General features: G+C 40.4%; 1 protein-coding gene across 1 annotated transcript in view; it reads left to right on the top strand.

Moving 5' to 3' along the window:
• The first annotated feature begins 545 nt into the window (after window positions 1-545).
• The window catches only part of TGM3 (transglutaminase 3), a 40,715-nt gene continuing 27,441 nt past the window's right edge, over window positions 546-13,819 (top strand). The window contains exons 1-3 of the mRNA XM_051979966.1: window positions 546-621; window positions 11,999-12,172; window positions 12,503-12,748. Coding sequence (XP_051835926.1) covers window positions 615-621; window positions 11,999-12,172; window positions 12,503-12,748 — 427 coding nt within the window. The 5' untranslated portion in view covers window positions 546-614. The remainder of the gene's footprint in view (window positions 622-11,998; window positions 12,173-12,502; window positions 12,749-13,819) is intronic.

The following is a 13,819-nucleotide window of genomic DNA, read 5'->3' as shown; positions in this document are numbered from 1 at the left end:
CCTGGGATCTGGCTGGTCCTGATCACTTCCACCCACATACTGTCTGACTTTGCACATTCACTTCCCTTTTTTTGAACTGATTTCCCTACTTAAGTAAAGAGAGGATTGAACAAACTTATTTCTAAGTGTCTTTTCCATTCTTAGGACTTGTATTCCCAAACCTAAATGTATAGGAACAAGAAAGAGGTCTTTGTCTTTTCTGGTTTGCAAAGTTTACTTATATACTGTCTGGCCCCTTGTAGTGAGCCTGGGAAGGATCTCTATAGAAAAAGGGGGTGTCATACACCAAATCCCAGGATCCAGATCCTGAAATCACTTCTCTTTAAGAAAAAATCCAACTGGCTGACCCCTCTCCCCCGCTTTCCTCCCCCAGTCACTTTTTTCATTTTTCTTAAGTACAGTGACTTTCCGGTGGGTGATAGGTATGTCGTAAGTGAAGGCTACAGGCCCTACAGGAATGACCTGGTGCCTCACCCACCTGGTTATAATTCTAATTGGTGTGTGTAGGAGCGGCTTCTATAAATGGTAAGGCAGTCAGGAGCAACCCTGTCTCCCGGCACAGTATCTCAGCCATTCCAAGAGGATCACAGAGAAGGAGCAGGGGCTGGAGAGACATGGCTGGTAAGTGTGAGAGAAACTTCTACAATGGATAACTACTAGGGACTCAACCAGCTCTTCCAGTCCAAACAGGCCCTCCAGTCTGAACCAGGAGGATTTCTAAACGGTTCTAATTCCCTCATTTATCTTGGAAAGGCAGTATGGCATAGTGGATTTGGAATCCAAAGAACTGGGCTCTCAAGACCTCCCTCCTCCAAATGGGGACTATAATAGCCATCCTGTCTACCTCAGGGTTATTGCTAAGAAAGTATTTGGAAACTGTAAAGGGCTATAGAAATAACATAGTTTGTTATTTGAGATTCATGGATGAGATCAGTTTTCTTGAAAGGGTACATATATATATATATATATATCACGGTCACTGTTGCAGGGGTTGCAATGAGATTCTGATCTCCAAGGCAGCATATGTGTGTGTTTGGGATGGATCTGACAATGGCAGGCGTTTGTTCAGCAGATATTAGGCTTGGCCATTCATAAAGAATAGTTTTGCCTCATTGGAATATCTTAGACTCCAGGTATCTGTGTGTACAGCCCCTCTCAGCTTCTCGGCATTCTGGCAGTTTTCCGTGTTCTAAGGGCCGTCCTAGCGCTGACAATCCCTGTTTCTAAGAGAACAGCTATCGTAACTAAGTTGATTGAAAAGAAAACATCTGCACCATAGGAATGTACTTTAGAAAAATAACATCCGGGAGCATTCTTCAGCCTGGTTTGAAAGTGATTTGGTGATGTCAAAATTCCCATTAGCAGGAGGAGCAGGTGGTAGTGAAAGAATATCTTGTTTTTATAAATAGCTCCTGGGAAAGAAAGGAAGGGGCGCGGGGGAAAGAAGCCAGAAAGAGAGAAGAAATAAATAATGAGAAAGAAATTAAGAAAAAGAGAGAAGGAAGGCAATGTCTTCAGTGTAACGACAGCTGTCGAGGATTCGGGCTCTTGTTAAACAGCCCTGCTGCTCTCCAGCAGGCTAATTATTGTGTGCTGCAGCTAAGCCAGGGTGGGTGATGGCCAAGCCAAACCCAAACAAGGCGTGAGTCAAACTCTTAAAAATCTCATGAATGGTGGTGAAACCTGCGAGAAAGCTTGCCAAGGGAAATTGTTAAGCCAGATGCGGGAGCCAAGTCCCAGTCACTCCGCGGCTTGTGAGACATAGGACTGGAGGACACTGCACACATCTCCTGCTGTCCACGCAGGGAGCACCTGGCCTTTGCCAGAGGAGCCTTTGCAGAGAAAAGACAATCATATGGAAAAGAACCTAAGGAAAAGGACCTTAGCCTAGGTCTGGCATGTAATACCCAGGGGCAGCTAGGTAGCTCAGGGGCTGGACTCCTGGGTCTGGAGTCAGGAAAACCTGAACTGAAATCCAGCCTCAGACATCTACTACCTGTGTGACCAAGTCACAAATGACCGGGAAAGTCACAGCTAACTGTGTGTCTGAAAAGAGGACAGGATTCTTGTGAGGATCAATTGGGGTAATAATTGTAAAATATTTAGTGCAGCGCCTGGCACATAGAAAGTACTGGCTATTGCTTATTATAATGCTCAAAAAGCCCCACTGGTTTCCTCTTGCCTCAAAGATAAAACAAAATTTCTACTTGGCTTTTAAAACCCATCATGGTCTGCCTCTAGACCCATTTCTATTTCCCAGTTTTGTTCATTGTACAGATCCGCCAAACTAACTTACTTGTCGTTCCACAAATATAAATTCTGTCACCTATCTTCCACACCTAGAACATCCTCCCTCTTGGTGTGGGCCTCTCAGAACCCCTAGATTCCTTCAAATTAAGAACTACCTCCTACAGGAGACCCCTTTGAGCCTTTCCTCCCCAGATAACTTTGTGTATGTTTTCTGTTTACTTTCCCTGTACATTCTGTTCTCATCCCCCACTCTCATCCCTAGAATGGAAGCTCCTTGAGAACAGGGACTGATTCAATTTTGTGTTTGTATCCCCACAACCTATATCATTTGGCAAATAGTAAGCTCTTAATGCTTGTGGAGTGAATGAATGGATACAATGAATGAACAAATAATCATAGAATATTAGAACTTAACGTAAGGGAAAAGTTCTTGAAAATTAGAGCCATTTGAAACTAGAGCCATCTCAAGAATAAGTGGGTTCCTTCCTCCTTATCCGAGGTCTTCAAAGGCTAGAGAGATCCTTGTCTGGAATGCTATAGAAAGACCCCTGCTCAGGACTGAAGGCCTCGGATGTCCCTTCCAGCTCTGTAATTTTGTAATACCAGGAAATGGGGATTTCTCTGGCTTCTGTGAAAACAATTGTCTGTGCTTTCCATCTCAACACATGGAAAGATAATCACCAAAGCAACACTATGGACAAACCTGCAATTGCACACAGCTTAAATAAATCCATGTAGCCTCTCCTAATGATTGCTCTTGTCAAGAAGAGGTGTCAACATCAAACTTCAGCTTGAGACCTGTGGGATGGGTGTTTGGGGGAGGGGGAATGAGGGATATAGAGACTTTTACTCCTTCCCACTTTTTCATGTCCCATTTATCTTATGATTTTCATTTTAGGGCTGGAGTTGTTGTATATTACCCAAATGCCAATCATAGACACTGTCTGAGATATACATAGTCTATCTAGGGAGAAAAAGAGATGGAAGTAGATGGGAAGCAAGGGGGATTTTTTTTGTTTCTTTGGAATTTTTTTATGTCACTAATAGAAACTTCCCTAAACTAGGTTTGAGAGTACTGGAATCCTAGGATTGACACAGGATATCCCAAAAGTTTTAGTGCAGTTTTGTTGTTTGTGGGGGGTTGGTTTTTTGTTTATTTGATTTTCTCTACCTGACCCCTTATTAAAAAACTCAGCACTTCATTGATATCTGTTCTCCCTTCATTGTCCCCGGGAATTCAGACACAAACAATTAACATCATCCAAATGATCCAAAAGTGGAATAAACTTCCTCAGAAGGAAGTGCCGGTTTTTAAGTAAAGGCTGAACAACCTCTTGGGAAAGCAATAGAGGGGATTCTTGTTCTGGTAATGGTTGTGCTAATTGACCAACAGAGGTCCTGTGCAATTCTGATGCCCTGTGATTCTGGGCAAGGTCTTTAGTTAAGGTCTCAAGTTACTTTCATTCATCTTTGAACAAGTTTTCTACACCTTGAATGTTACACATAAATAATAAATAAATATACATAATATATTTAAAAATATAAATTATAAAAATTATATTGTAATATATTTATAAAAGGGATAAAAAAGGGAAAAAATACAAATAAATTATATATTTATATAAATAAATAGATAATATATGTATAAATATAATAGAATGTTAAAATTTTAGAATTTTATAGAGTAGCAAAATGATTTAGGCCAGGGGATAGTTGTCTATTCATTATGTCAGACTGTGCCAGAGCCAAGATGAAATAAATAGATATATATGTGTATATCTCTATGAAAGGCTATCAGGGATGCCTGCATAGATATACAGAAAAATCAAGTAGTTCTAAAAGTCTAGAACATCTGTACTGAACATCTCGGGGATGTGGTCCTAGCCTTTTCAGAGTATAGCATATAATAGAATGACATCTATAATGCACTGACACTGTGCACAATTTATGTTGTTCATAGAATATTCTATTTAATTTCACTTATATCCTCAGTATACATTGAAGAAGGAGAGAAGAGAAAGATTTATTAAACACTTATTATGTCTATTATTATGTATGCACTATGTGAAACATCGATGATCTTAGTAATAATAATAAAATAATGTCATTCCTTTGGCACCTTACACTTGACAAAGTATTTTCCTCAATGAGGTCTCATGAAGAATATTATGTAGATATTATTATCCCCATTGTACAAATGAAATCTGGATGGAGAAGTGATTTATACAATCACGCCACATTCTTCAACACCAAAAGGATGTTTTCGAAGCAATTACTTATACCAGACTAGGGAGTAGGGGGAGAGGGAGAAGAGATATCACTGGGTTCAGAAATTCTAGTAATTTCTTGAAAGAGAAAAATTCAGAATAAATTTTTGGGAATTGTGATCCAGTGGAAGGTAATTTCAACATGAGACTAAAGGATGAAATCTAATTGTTTGGTTAAAAACTGGCTGAACAGCTGAAGATTCCATCCCTGATCTCGTTGTTGTGTCAGAATGTGAACATTGAACATTGTTTTCTGAAGAAGATTCTGTGATCCTTCTGAAAAGAAAAATGTCATTGGGTTTATGATATGACACCTGGCTACACCTTAGTCTTCTTGGTGAGTCTGGATTGGTGTCTATATGTCCTCAGGAAAGAGAATTGCTGGATTATTTTGTCTTCTGTATACACTTCAGTTCAGAAGGTGGAGATAACATCCATTCCTTTTCAGTCCACCCCCATACACACACATAAATTCTACCTTTTTCTTATTCAAGTTCTGCTTTTACTTTCTTTTTTAATTCCTAAGATTATATAACTTGAATTTTTATAATACCTGATTTGAATGGTTACTACATAGAGGGAAAAAAAATCTAAAAAGGTAATAAAGCAGCTCTTCTTCCTCTTAATCATTAAAAAAAAAAAATAAAAATAAATAAAAGCTGACTGAAAATCACATTAGAAAATCTTTTTATATCTTCGCATAGACTATCATCTGGACCCATCTAAATTTTCAGAGGCCAAGTGCCCAGAGGTTTTTCTGATTTTGTTCTTAGTGTTAAGACCTAATTAAGCATATGCTTGTCAGACAGCATGGAACAAAGAGACACTAGATTTGAATTCTTAGCCATGTTAATAACTATGATGAGTCCATCTGTTACAGCCTTACTTTCCTTATTTGTAAAATGAGAATATTAATACTTCTATGACTTATCTCATGAGGGTCTCATGAGGAAAGTGTTTTATAAAATGTCACATACTATACACATGTGAACTAATATTAGACAATTTTCCAAGGATCTGGGCTGACATCTCTTAAGTCCTCATAGATAAGAGAGAAACTTCTCTGATTGACCTCTAAATTACTCAGTAATTAGGGGTGAGGGATGACATTTGGTCAGGCTGTTTCCTTGTGAGATAACCCTGGGATCCTGCCTCTCGGAACCTTATGAGCAGTTGCACAATCTACAATATCTATGGCCTCGATGAACAAGTCAGGAGTTAGAAAAAAAGGACTTATTTATTTAAGCAAGATTTGCTGTCTCCCTTAAGGTACCTGAGTACCTCAAGGCACTCAGAGAACAGTGACTGATCAAAGGTCTCTCCTGATTTGCCTGACTAACCTTTGCCTAGGGTAGGCCACAGGTCATTAAGTCCCCTTACTTGGTTGTTGTCAGCTTTTGGATACAACTGAGGACCCCAGTCTTCATCTTAAAAGTGTGTTTCCTAGAGATAGGGAATCAAGAAAGCTGGGTTCATGCCCTAGGGCTGCCATTAACTTGCTTTACAAACCTGCATTTTTCCCTGGGCCTATCTTCTTTTTTGCAAAATGAGGTTAAAATGAGATACCTCTAATAGCCCTTTAAGCTCTATATTCTGTGTTCACTGGCATTCTATATAAAGGGTAGTTGGCTCTCAAGAATATAAATAGGAACATTGGGTAAAAATTTCAAAGATTTCAATTTCAATTTATCCTTCATGTAAACTTCCTAACATTTATAATTAATCAGAATTGGAATGGTCTACTGTGCAAGTTGAGGGTCTTCAAACAAAAGTTGGCTGACCATTTATTGGGTGTATTGAGAGAAGACTCTGTTTCATGTTGGAGTTGAACCAGATAGGACTCAGAAGTGCCTTTTACCGCTGACATTCTATGTTCTAAGGTCCCTTCCACCTCTGGCCTTGGTATTCTAGGGCCCTTTTCATCTCTAACAATCTGTGTACTAAAAGTCCCTTCCAACTGTGACATTTCCTTCTACATAAAAAACAGGAAGACCCTAGATCTCACTCTAAACCTTTAGGAAACAGGGTTTCTTTATTAGGCTTTCCCTCAACATTCAGGAACAACCAGCTGGGCTAGAATTAAGCCCACTAAGTCAAGTGTTTCTGAGAAACAGTTCCTAGATGGCTACTGTCGTTATGGATCTAGTTGCTCTGTTCTTAGTCTGAGAAGAGGAGTCACCTCCTCCACTCCCCTCACCCGGAGGCCTTTCACCTGGGACGAAAACCACTCCCCTCCATCTGGGGCCAGATTCACCTCATATGACCTGAAATGGAGCCGTTCCCACTCTCCCAGGTGCTGATGGATTTTTTGTGGGCCTATCTTCCAGCTTTGGCTTATTAAAAGGTTTACTCACTGGACCAAGTCTTATATTCCATGACAAGGGAAATTGTGGAGAATTCCTCTTTAATTAGTAAAGAGTTATCTTCCTCCCCACCCCGACTATCTTCACAAGTCTCCCGGGATTATCTATCCCATCCTCCTCCTCCTCACCACCCAAAACTCTGCTGGCATGAGCCTCATCACCTGGGGAAATGATGCTTCCAGTGTACTGAAATGAGAAGAGGATGCTCTCCTCCCCCACAGGAAGAGGGAAACAGAGCCCCTAAATTGTCCATTGGGAGAGGTACAGAAGTCAGTTTCCTCCATCTCTCTCTTTCTAGATTTCCTGTACCATCTGGAGGCTGTTAGTGAGGAGGCCTTTCTCTTCATGCATCTCTCTTCCCTAGGGGCTGGTATGAAACTATTCTGGAAGGCTTCAGTTCCTTCTCCCTGTTAGCTCTGTACCTGAGACCAAGTCAATCCTTTCTCTGTTATAAAATGAAGGGGTTGGATTAAATGGTCTCTCATGTCCCCTCCACTTCTAACATTGAATGTTCTGTGCTGTAAGTGTCCTCTCTCCTCCTTAAATTATCCTACAACATTCTGAATTTCTGGATTCTGGAGCATCAGAATCTACCTTGCATTATATTTATTTGGACTCCATGGTAAACTGTAAGCTCCCTCAGGATGTGTGTCGTTTTCTATCTTTTTAACCATAGTACCCAATATTTAATAGATGCTTAATAAATATGTACTTAAATAGAATGAAACTTTCCATCTGTTAACATTTTATGCTCTAAAGTCCCTCTCGATTCTGACATTCTATGTTCTGTGTTTTGAAGTGCCTTTCAAAAATGACATTCTATGTTCTAATGACAGTTTCAGCTCTGACATTGTATGATCTATGAAGTGAAAATACCTCTTTTTTGGCTAAAGAAGAAAAATTAAAGGGGTTAAATTGGAAAATTCTGTCCACTAGGCTCCTGAGTTCAAATGAGGTTGTCACCCTTTCCTACATGTATTTCATCCTGATGGGCAGCAAATCAGAGTCATGGGTTCTTAGCTTAAACACATAAAACAACTTTAGTTATAATAATATAGTTAGTTATATATAAACCCATCGGCCCTGGACACCTAAGAATGAGCCAGAGATAGATTGCAAACAGATATTCCTGCTAATTTCTTTCTAAGGCTGTCTTTGGTGTTTTCACTTTAACCTTGTTTCACATACCTACAAATAATATCAAGGGAGAGAAATGATTCACAACACAATTTGTTCCTTTGCTCTATGTGAGTGGCCCTGGGTACTCTACATGTAATACAGTAGAATGGACATTGGGCTTGTAATTATGAAACCTGAGATTGAAGACTAAGCTTCAATATTTAGCATCTGCATGACCTCGAACATCATTTTACCTTGCATTTTTTTTAGCCTCAGTTTCATCATCTATAAATGAGAATCATAATATATGCTACTACCTCAAAAGGTTATAGTGAATAAAACCTTTTTGTGAATTTTCAAGGGACATATAAATTTGTGCTGCCATCATCATATTATTAGAGATGGCCCTGCCTAGAACACAGAGCTTAGAGACCTGTAACCCTCAATTGAAATGAATTTAATTAATTGAACTCATAGTCCTTGGGAAACAGGGGTCCTCCCCAAACCCAGAGCCTTCTCCTCCCTGCTGACAGCAACACAGTCTGCCTAGGGCTGTCGGTCCTTCCTGGTGGGTGGAGGCTGGGAGAGGCTGGGGCTACTTTAGAAACTCTTTTCCCTAATCCCTCTTCCTTCATCAGAGAAGGCTGGCCAAGGCTTTCAGAATGAAAGAAAAAGAGACCAGAATAACCTGAGATTTAATCAGAAAATTGAATGTCTCATGGGGCAAGGAGGAGGCACACCTTTCATGTTGCTTTGGCCAACCTGAGAGAGAGAAATTGCTACTGCAATTCAGTAAATATTGATTGATGAATGAGGGAAAGAGTTTAGTAAGCATTTATAACTATGAGCAAAGGAAATAGCTTTCCTTTATATTATATATATAAAATATAATATTAGAATAGAAATAGAAATTGAAAAATCAGACAGACTCTATTATCAAGGAGCACACCCCCAGGAATGTTTTCATTGCAAGTCAGCTGAATGGAGGGTCCCATGATCCTTAGGATGCAGCATCCAAGACAGGAGATCCATTCACATCCATTCACATGTGTGCCATTGTGTACTCTGGGGACACAATGAAGAATAAGCCACAGTCCCTGCTCCCAGAACTGCCAAAATTCAACTACAGCCCTGGAAATTGCCAAAAATATCCATTTTGGCCATGGAGGAACTACGAGCAGCTAGATGGCTTGTTGGAAGGAACACTAGGTCTGGAGTCTTCCTGGAGAACTTTCTTAGTTCAAGCCTGGTCCCCAACATTTCCTAGCTTTTTGATTTTGGACAAGTCACTTAACTGCTCCTCAGTTTCCTCATCTTAAAAAAAAAAAAAAAAAAAAAAGGCCTCATAACAGCTTATATCTCCCAGGGTTGTTGTGAGGATCAAATGAGGTAAAAAATTTTTTAATAGCTTTTTAATGACAGAACATATGCATGGGTAGTTTTTCAATATTGTCCCTTGCACTCACTTCTGTTCCAACTTTTCCCTTCTCTCTCTCCACCCTCTCCCCTAAATGACAGGCAGTCTCATACATGTTAAACGTGTTAAAGTATATCTTAAATACAATATATGTGTATATATTTATACAGTTCTCTTGTTGCACAAAAAAATCGGATTTAGAAAGGTAAAAATAACCTGGGAAGAAAAACAAAAATGCAAGCAGTTGAGGTACTATTTGTAAAGCATTCAGCACAGTGCCTACCTTACAGTAAGTCTTATATAAATGTTTGCTGCTATTATTATTTTCAGCTAAGTGGCACAGGGAGAGAGCACCAGGGCTGGAATCCGGAACAGCTGAGTCCAAATCCAACCTCAGACAAGAATTGTGACCCAGTGCAAGTCACTTAATCCCTGATTACCTCAGTTTCCTCATCTGTAAAATGGAGATAACAATAGCATCTACCTCCTAGGACTGTGGGATCTTCACGGATCAAATGAGAACAATTGTAAAGCACTTCGTATGGTGTCTGGCACAGATTTGGCTCTTTATAAATGTTAGCAATTATTATTACTAATAATAATATTATCAATATTGATATAATTAATACTATTGTTGATATTCTATCATTTTATTATATTTATTTATTAATATTATTTTACTCTATCATCATTTGGATTTTTTTTTCATTTCACCTTTTACTTGCAATCCTTAGAAAGGCAAAGAACCCAGCCCTCTTTATCTTTAAGAGACAACTGAGAATCCTGTTATCACAGCACTATCCTTAAACTTAGAACACTGAGGTCGCAAACTTTGTTCTGTTATTGCTAAGGGACTGTCTGTTCAGACTGGGCTCTTCAGACAGGGAGCTGATGGACTTTAATGGCTGTGAGTGGAGCCAATCTCTGGGCTTATCTTTATCTTGGACACTCTTGAATTTGTATATTCTGAGGTGCCCAGGGTCTCCTTAACTAGGAGAGTCTAAAGGTTTTTTTGTTTGCCTAATTATAAGGCCATGCTGGTCTTCCCTGTGCTCAGCTACTCTGTTGGCCTGCAGATTTGGGCAGGGCTGTTTTTCTGGGAGGAGATTGTGTGTAGGTTTGACTCCTTAGGACTCTACTAAGGGTGGGCAGCCCTCGAGTACTTTACTAGTTCTCTGACCCTAAGCAGGTTCCTAGTCTGCTTCCATTTCCTCATAGGTCAAATGAGATGCTAGACTGAATGACCTTCCAAGGCCCCATCCCAGCTCTATGATCTTGCGAAGGCTGGGACCTAGGGTGGCAGTAAAATTGAAGTAAGGGGCTCCTTATGTCCTCGTGGATGACGCAACTGGCTCTCTTTCCCTTGAAATCTTGAACCAAACTGTGACCACAGACAAATCCATCAAATGAGATAGTTAGACTACATGGTCCCTGGGGCCTGACATCCCCCATTCCCCAGTTCTGATTCCTACTATCCTAAATTATTTCGATCATCTGTAAATGTGATCATAATATTGACTCTGCTGCCTACCTTAATGGACTCTTGTATGGAAAGTGTTTTGAAAGCCAAAAAGGGGAATTATCTTTTGTGTGCCACTACTGCACCCATTTGTTGTCCAATCATTTTTCAGTGGTGTCTGACTCTCCCATGTTCCCATTTGAGATTTTCTTGGCAAAGATAATTGGAGTGGTCCATTTCCTTCTCCAGCCCATTTTGTAGATGAGAAAACTGAGGTAAGCAGGGTTAAGTGACTTGCCCAGGGTCACACATCTACTAAGTGTCTGAGGCTGGATTTGATGACTCTTCCTGACTTCTTCCTGACTCCATGCCCAGCACTCTATCCACTGAGCCATGTAGCTGCCCACAGTATATTCTTATGAGTATATACATGTTTATATATTTTTGTTTCTATACATACATATGTATATATATATATATGTCTCACATATCTGTTGAATGAATAAATGTAAGAATGGTTGAATGTCCCCAGTTCCACTTCCCCTCTGTACATTAGCCTGTAGTTCCCAGCATAAGTGTCCCAAGTTCTTCAGGTGCCTCCTTAGTCTCCAGGACCGAGTGTGGCTGTTTGGCATTCAGAGCCCTTCACCACTTAGTTACTCCTATCTTTCCAGTCTTCTCATACCCCATTCCCCAACGCATACGCTTTGATTCAATGACCCTGGCCTCCTACCTATCCACAAATAAGACGCTCTTATATCTCTGCTCTGGGCATTTTTTCTGGCTGTCCCCTATTCCCGAACTGTTCTTCCTTCTCTGCTTGATCTCCCTGGTTCCTTCTAAATCCCAATTAAAATCCCACCTTCTATAGGAAGGCTTCCCCCATCTTCTTTAATTCCTTTGCCTTCCCGCTGTTCATGATTTTCTATTTATCCTGTATATAGCTTTGTATATACTTGTTTACACGTTGTCCCCTTCATTGGATTGTTGGCTCCTTGAGAGCAGCTACTGTTTTTGCCTTTTTTTGGTTTTCCTGGTACTTAAAGGCAATTAATGTCAATTGCCTGATTGTTGTTCTATAAAAGATCCCAAAGTCTCCAACTGGTCCTTTTTCTTTTCACAGATTTGAGACTCACAGACTTCAACTGGCAGATACAAGCTAATGGATATGCTCACCACACAGACAAGTACTACAGCCAAGAGCTGATCACAAGGAGGGGGCAGCCCTTTAATGTCAAGATGTCTTTCAGCAGACCTATCACCTCTCAGGAGAGGCTGATCTTCACAGCCTCAACAGGTAACTGAATTCTTTTTTTTTCCTCTTTCCCAGGGCCCAGAATAATGTTCTACATGTAGCAAGCACTCAATAAATTGTGTCAAATTTGCTGTTCCTAGATGTTATGATTAACATAAAGATGCAAGATGGGATGAAAGAGGTCTGGGCTCTGTTTGTGGGACCTCTCTAGGATTGTGATGAATAATGACTAAGGTCCCTTCAGCTCTATTGTTGTTCGTTTGTGTCTGACTGAGATTCCATTTGGAGTTCAGCTCATTTCCGCTACTCTCTCCTAAATCCTTGTTCAGATATACTACATGGATTTAATTGTTCTCTATTGTTTTCGGAAAGGTCCAAACCCCTCTGAATCAGCCCGGACCAAAGCCGTGATGCCGTTGTCTACTGGGTCAAGCGGCAGTTCCTGGAGTGCAGTACTCGTGTCCAACAACCAAGACGGTTCAATGACCATTGCCATCTCCAGTCCAGCCAATGCCCCTATTGGTCGATATACACTCAGCAGTCAGATCGTCTCTCAAGGTGGAAGCACCTCCACAACTCTGGGGACATGGGTTCTACTGTTTAATCCCTGGCTGCAAGGTAGGAGTCAAGCCCCCTCCCACATCGTGAGCCCACCACTGGACTGATTCCCAATCCAGGTGAATCTTGCAAGGGTTTACAGAAGAAAAAGGGGGAATTGGAGAGAGCTCTACCCCAGGAGGCCGGGGAGTTGGGACTTAATGCTAGTTCTTTCATTAACTCATGGTTATCTTGGGCAGTTCACTTCCTGCCTCTGGCCCTCACTTTCCCCATGAGGAGGTTGGGCTAAGTCATTTTAGAGGCTTCTTTTGGTTATAATATTTTACATCCTAAGTATCCTTTCAAATCAAACATTATGCATTGTGTCTTTTTCTAGTTCTGATATTCTGTTTTGGGGTCATTTCTATCTCTAATGTTCTGCTTTTCATGCTTTAAGGTTCCTTCCAACTCTAAAACTCTCTTCTCTATATTGTGATGTTTCTTGGAACTCTATCCATCTCTGTTCTGTCAAGGGCTTGTTATAGCTCTAAAGTTCAATGATACTCATTGGAGTCAGGGAATTGGGTCAGTGACTCTCACAGGTGAATTCTAGCACAAGGACTTTATGCATCAATAATATTTCTGAACCAGTTAAGTCATGAAGATAGTGTCATAGCATTTGGTAGTTCTCTGGCAGCATCAATGCCTTTAGATTTGATGACAGTGTTGCAATAAACTAGTAATACTGAATGGCTTCCTGGTGATGTGGACAGCTACTGTTCCACCTTTCCCAAATTCTCAGCACTGAAACACAATTATTTCATCTCTTCAGCCTGAGCCCCTAGAGTATCTCAGTTTATTTTAGACACAGGACTTAGTGCTGGTTGGCACCAGACCCTTTCTCCAGCCTCCCTTCCCACCTGCATTTTTCCAAAAGCATAAACAGGGAGTCAGAAACATCAAGTCTAGACCTGCCATGTAAAGAAGGGATTAGTTCTGTATGAATTAGCTGGAAAGGGTAGAGTCTGAAACAAAGGCTGGAAGATTTAAGCTTAAAGTAAAGAAAACCTTGTCAACAATTAGAACTAGCCATAAGTGGCACATTCTGCTTTATGAGAGGTTTTTAAGCAGATCCTGGAAACTTGATATTAT

This window comes from Antechinus flavipes, chromosome 2, assembly GCF_016432865.1.
Source record: "Antechinus flavipes isolate AdamAnt ecotype Samford, QLD, Australia chromosome 2, AdamAnt_v2, whole genome shotgun sequence".
Classification (NCBI taxonomy): Eukaryota; Metazoa; Chordata; class Mammalia; order Dasyuromorphia; family Dasyuridae; genus Antechinus; species Antechinus flavipes.
The sequence above is the reverse complement of the archived record's forward strand: the minus strand, read 5'-3'. Positions and strand labels throughout refer to the sequence as shown.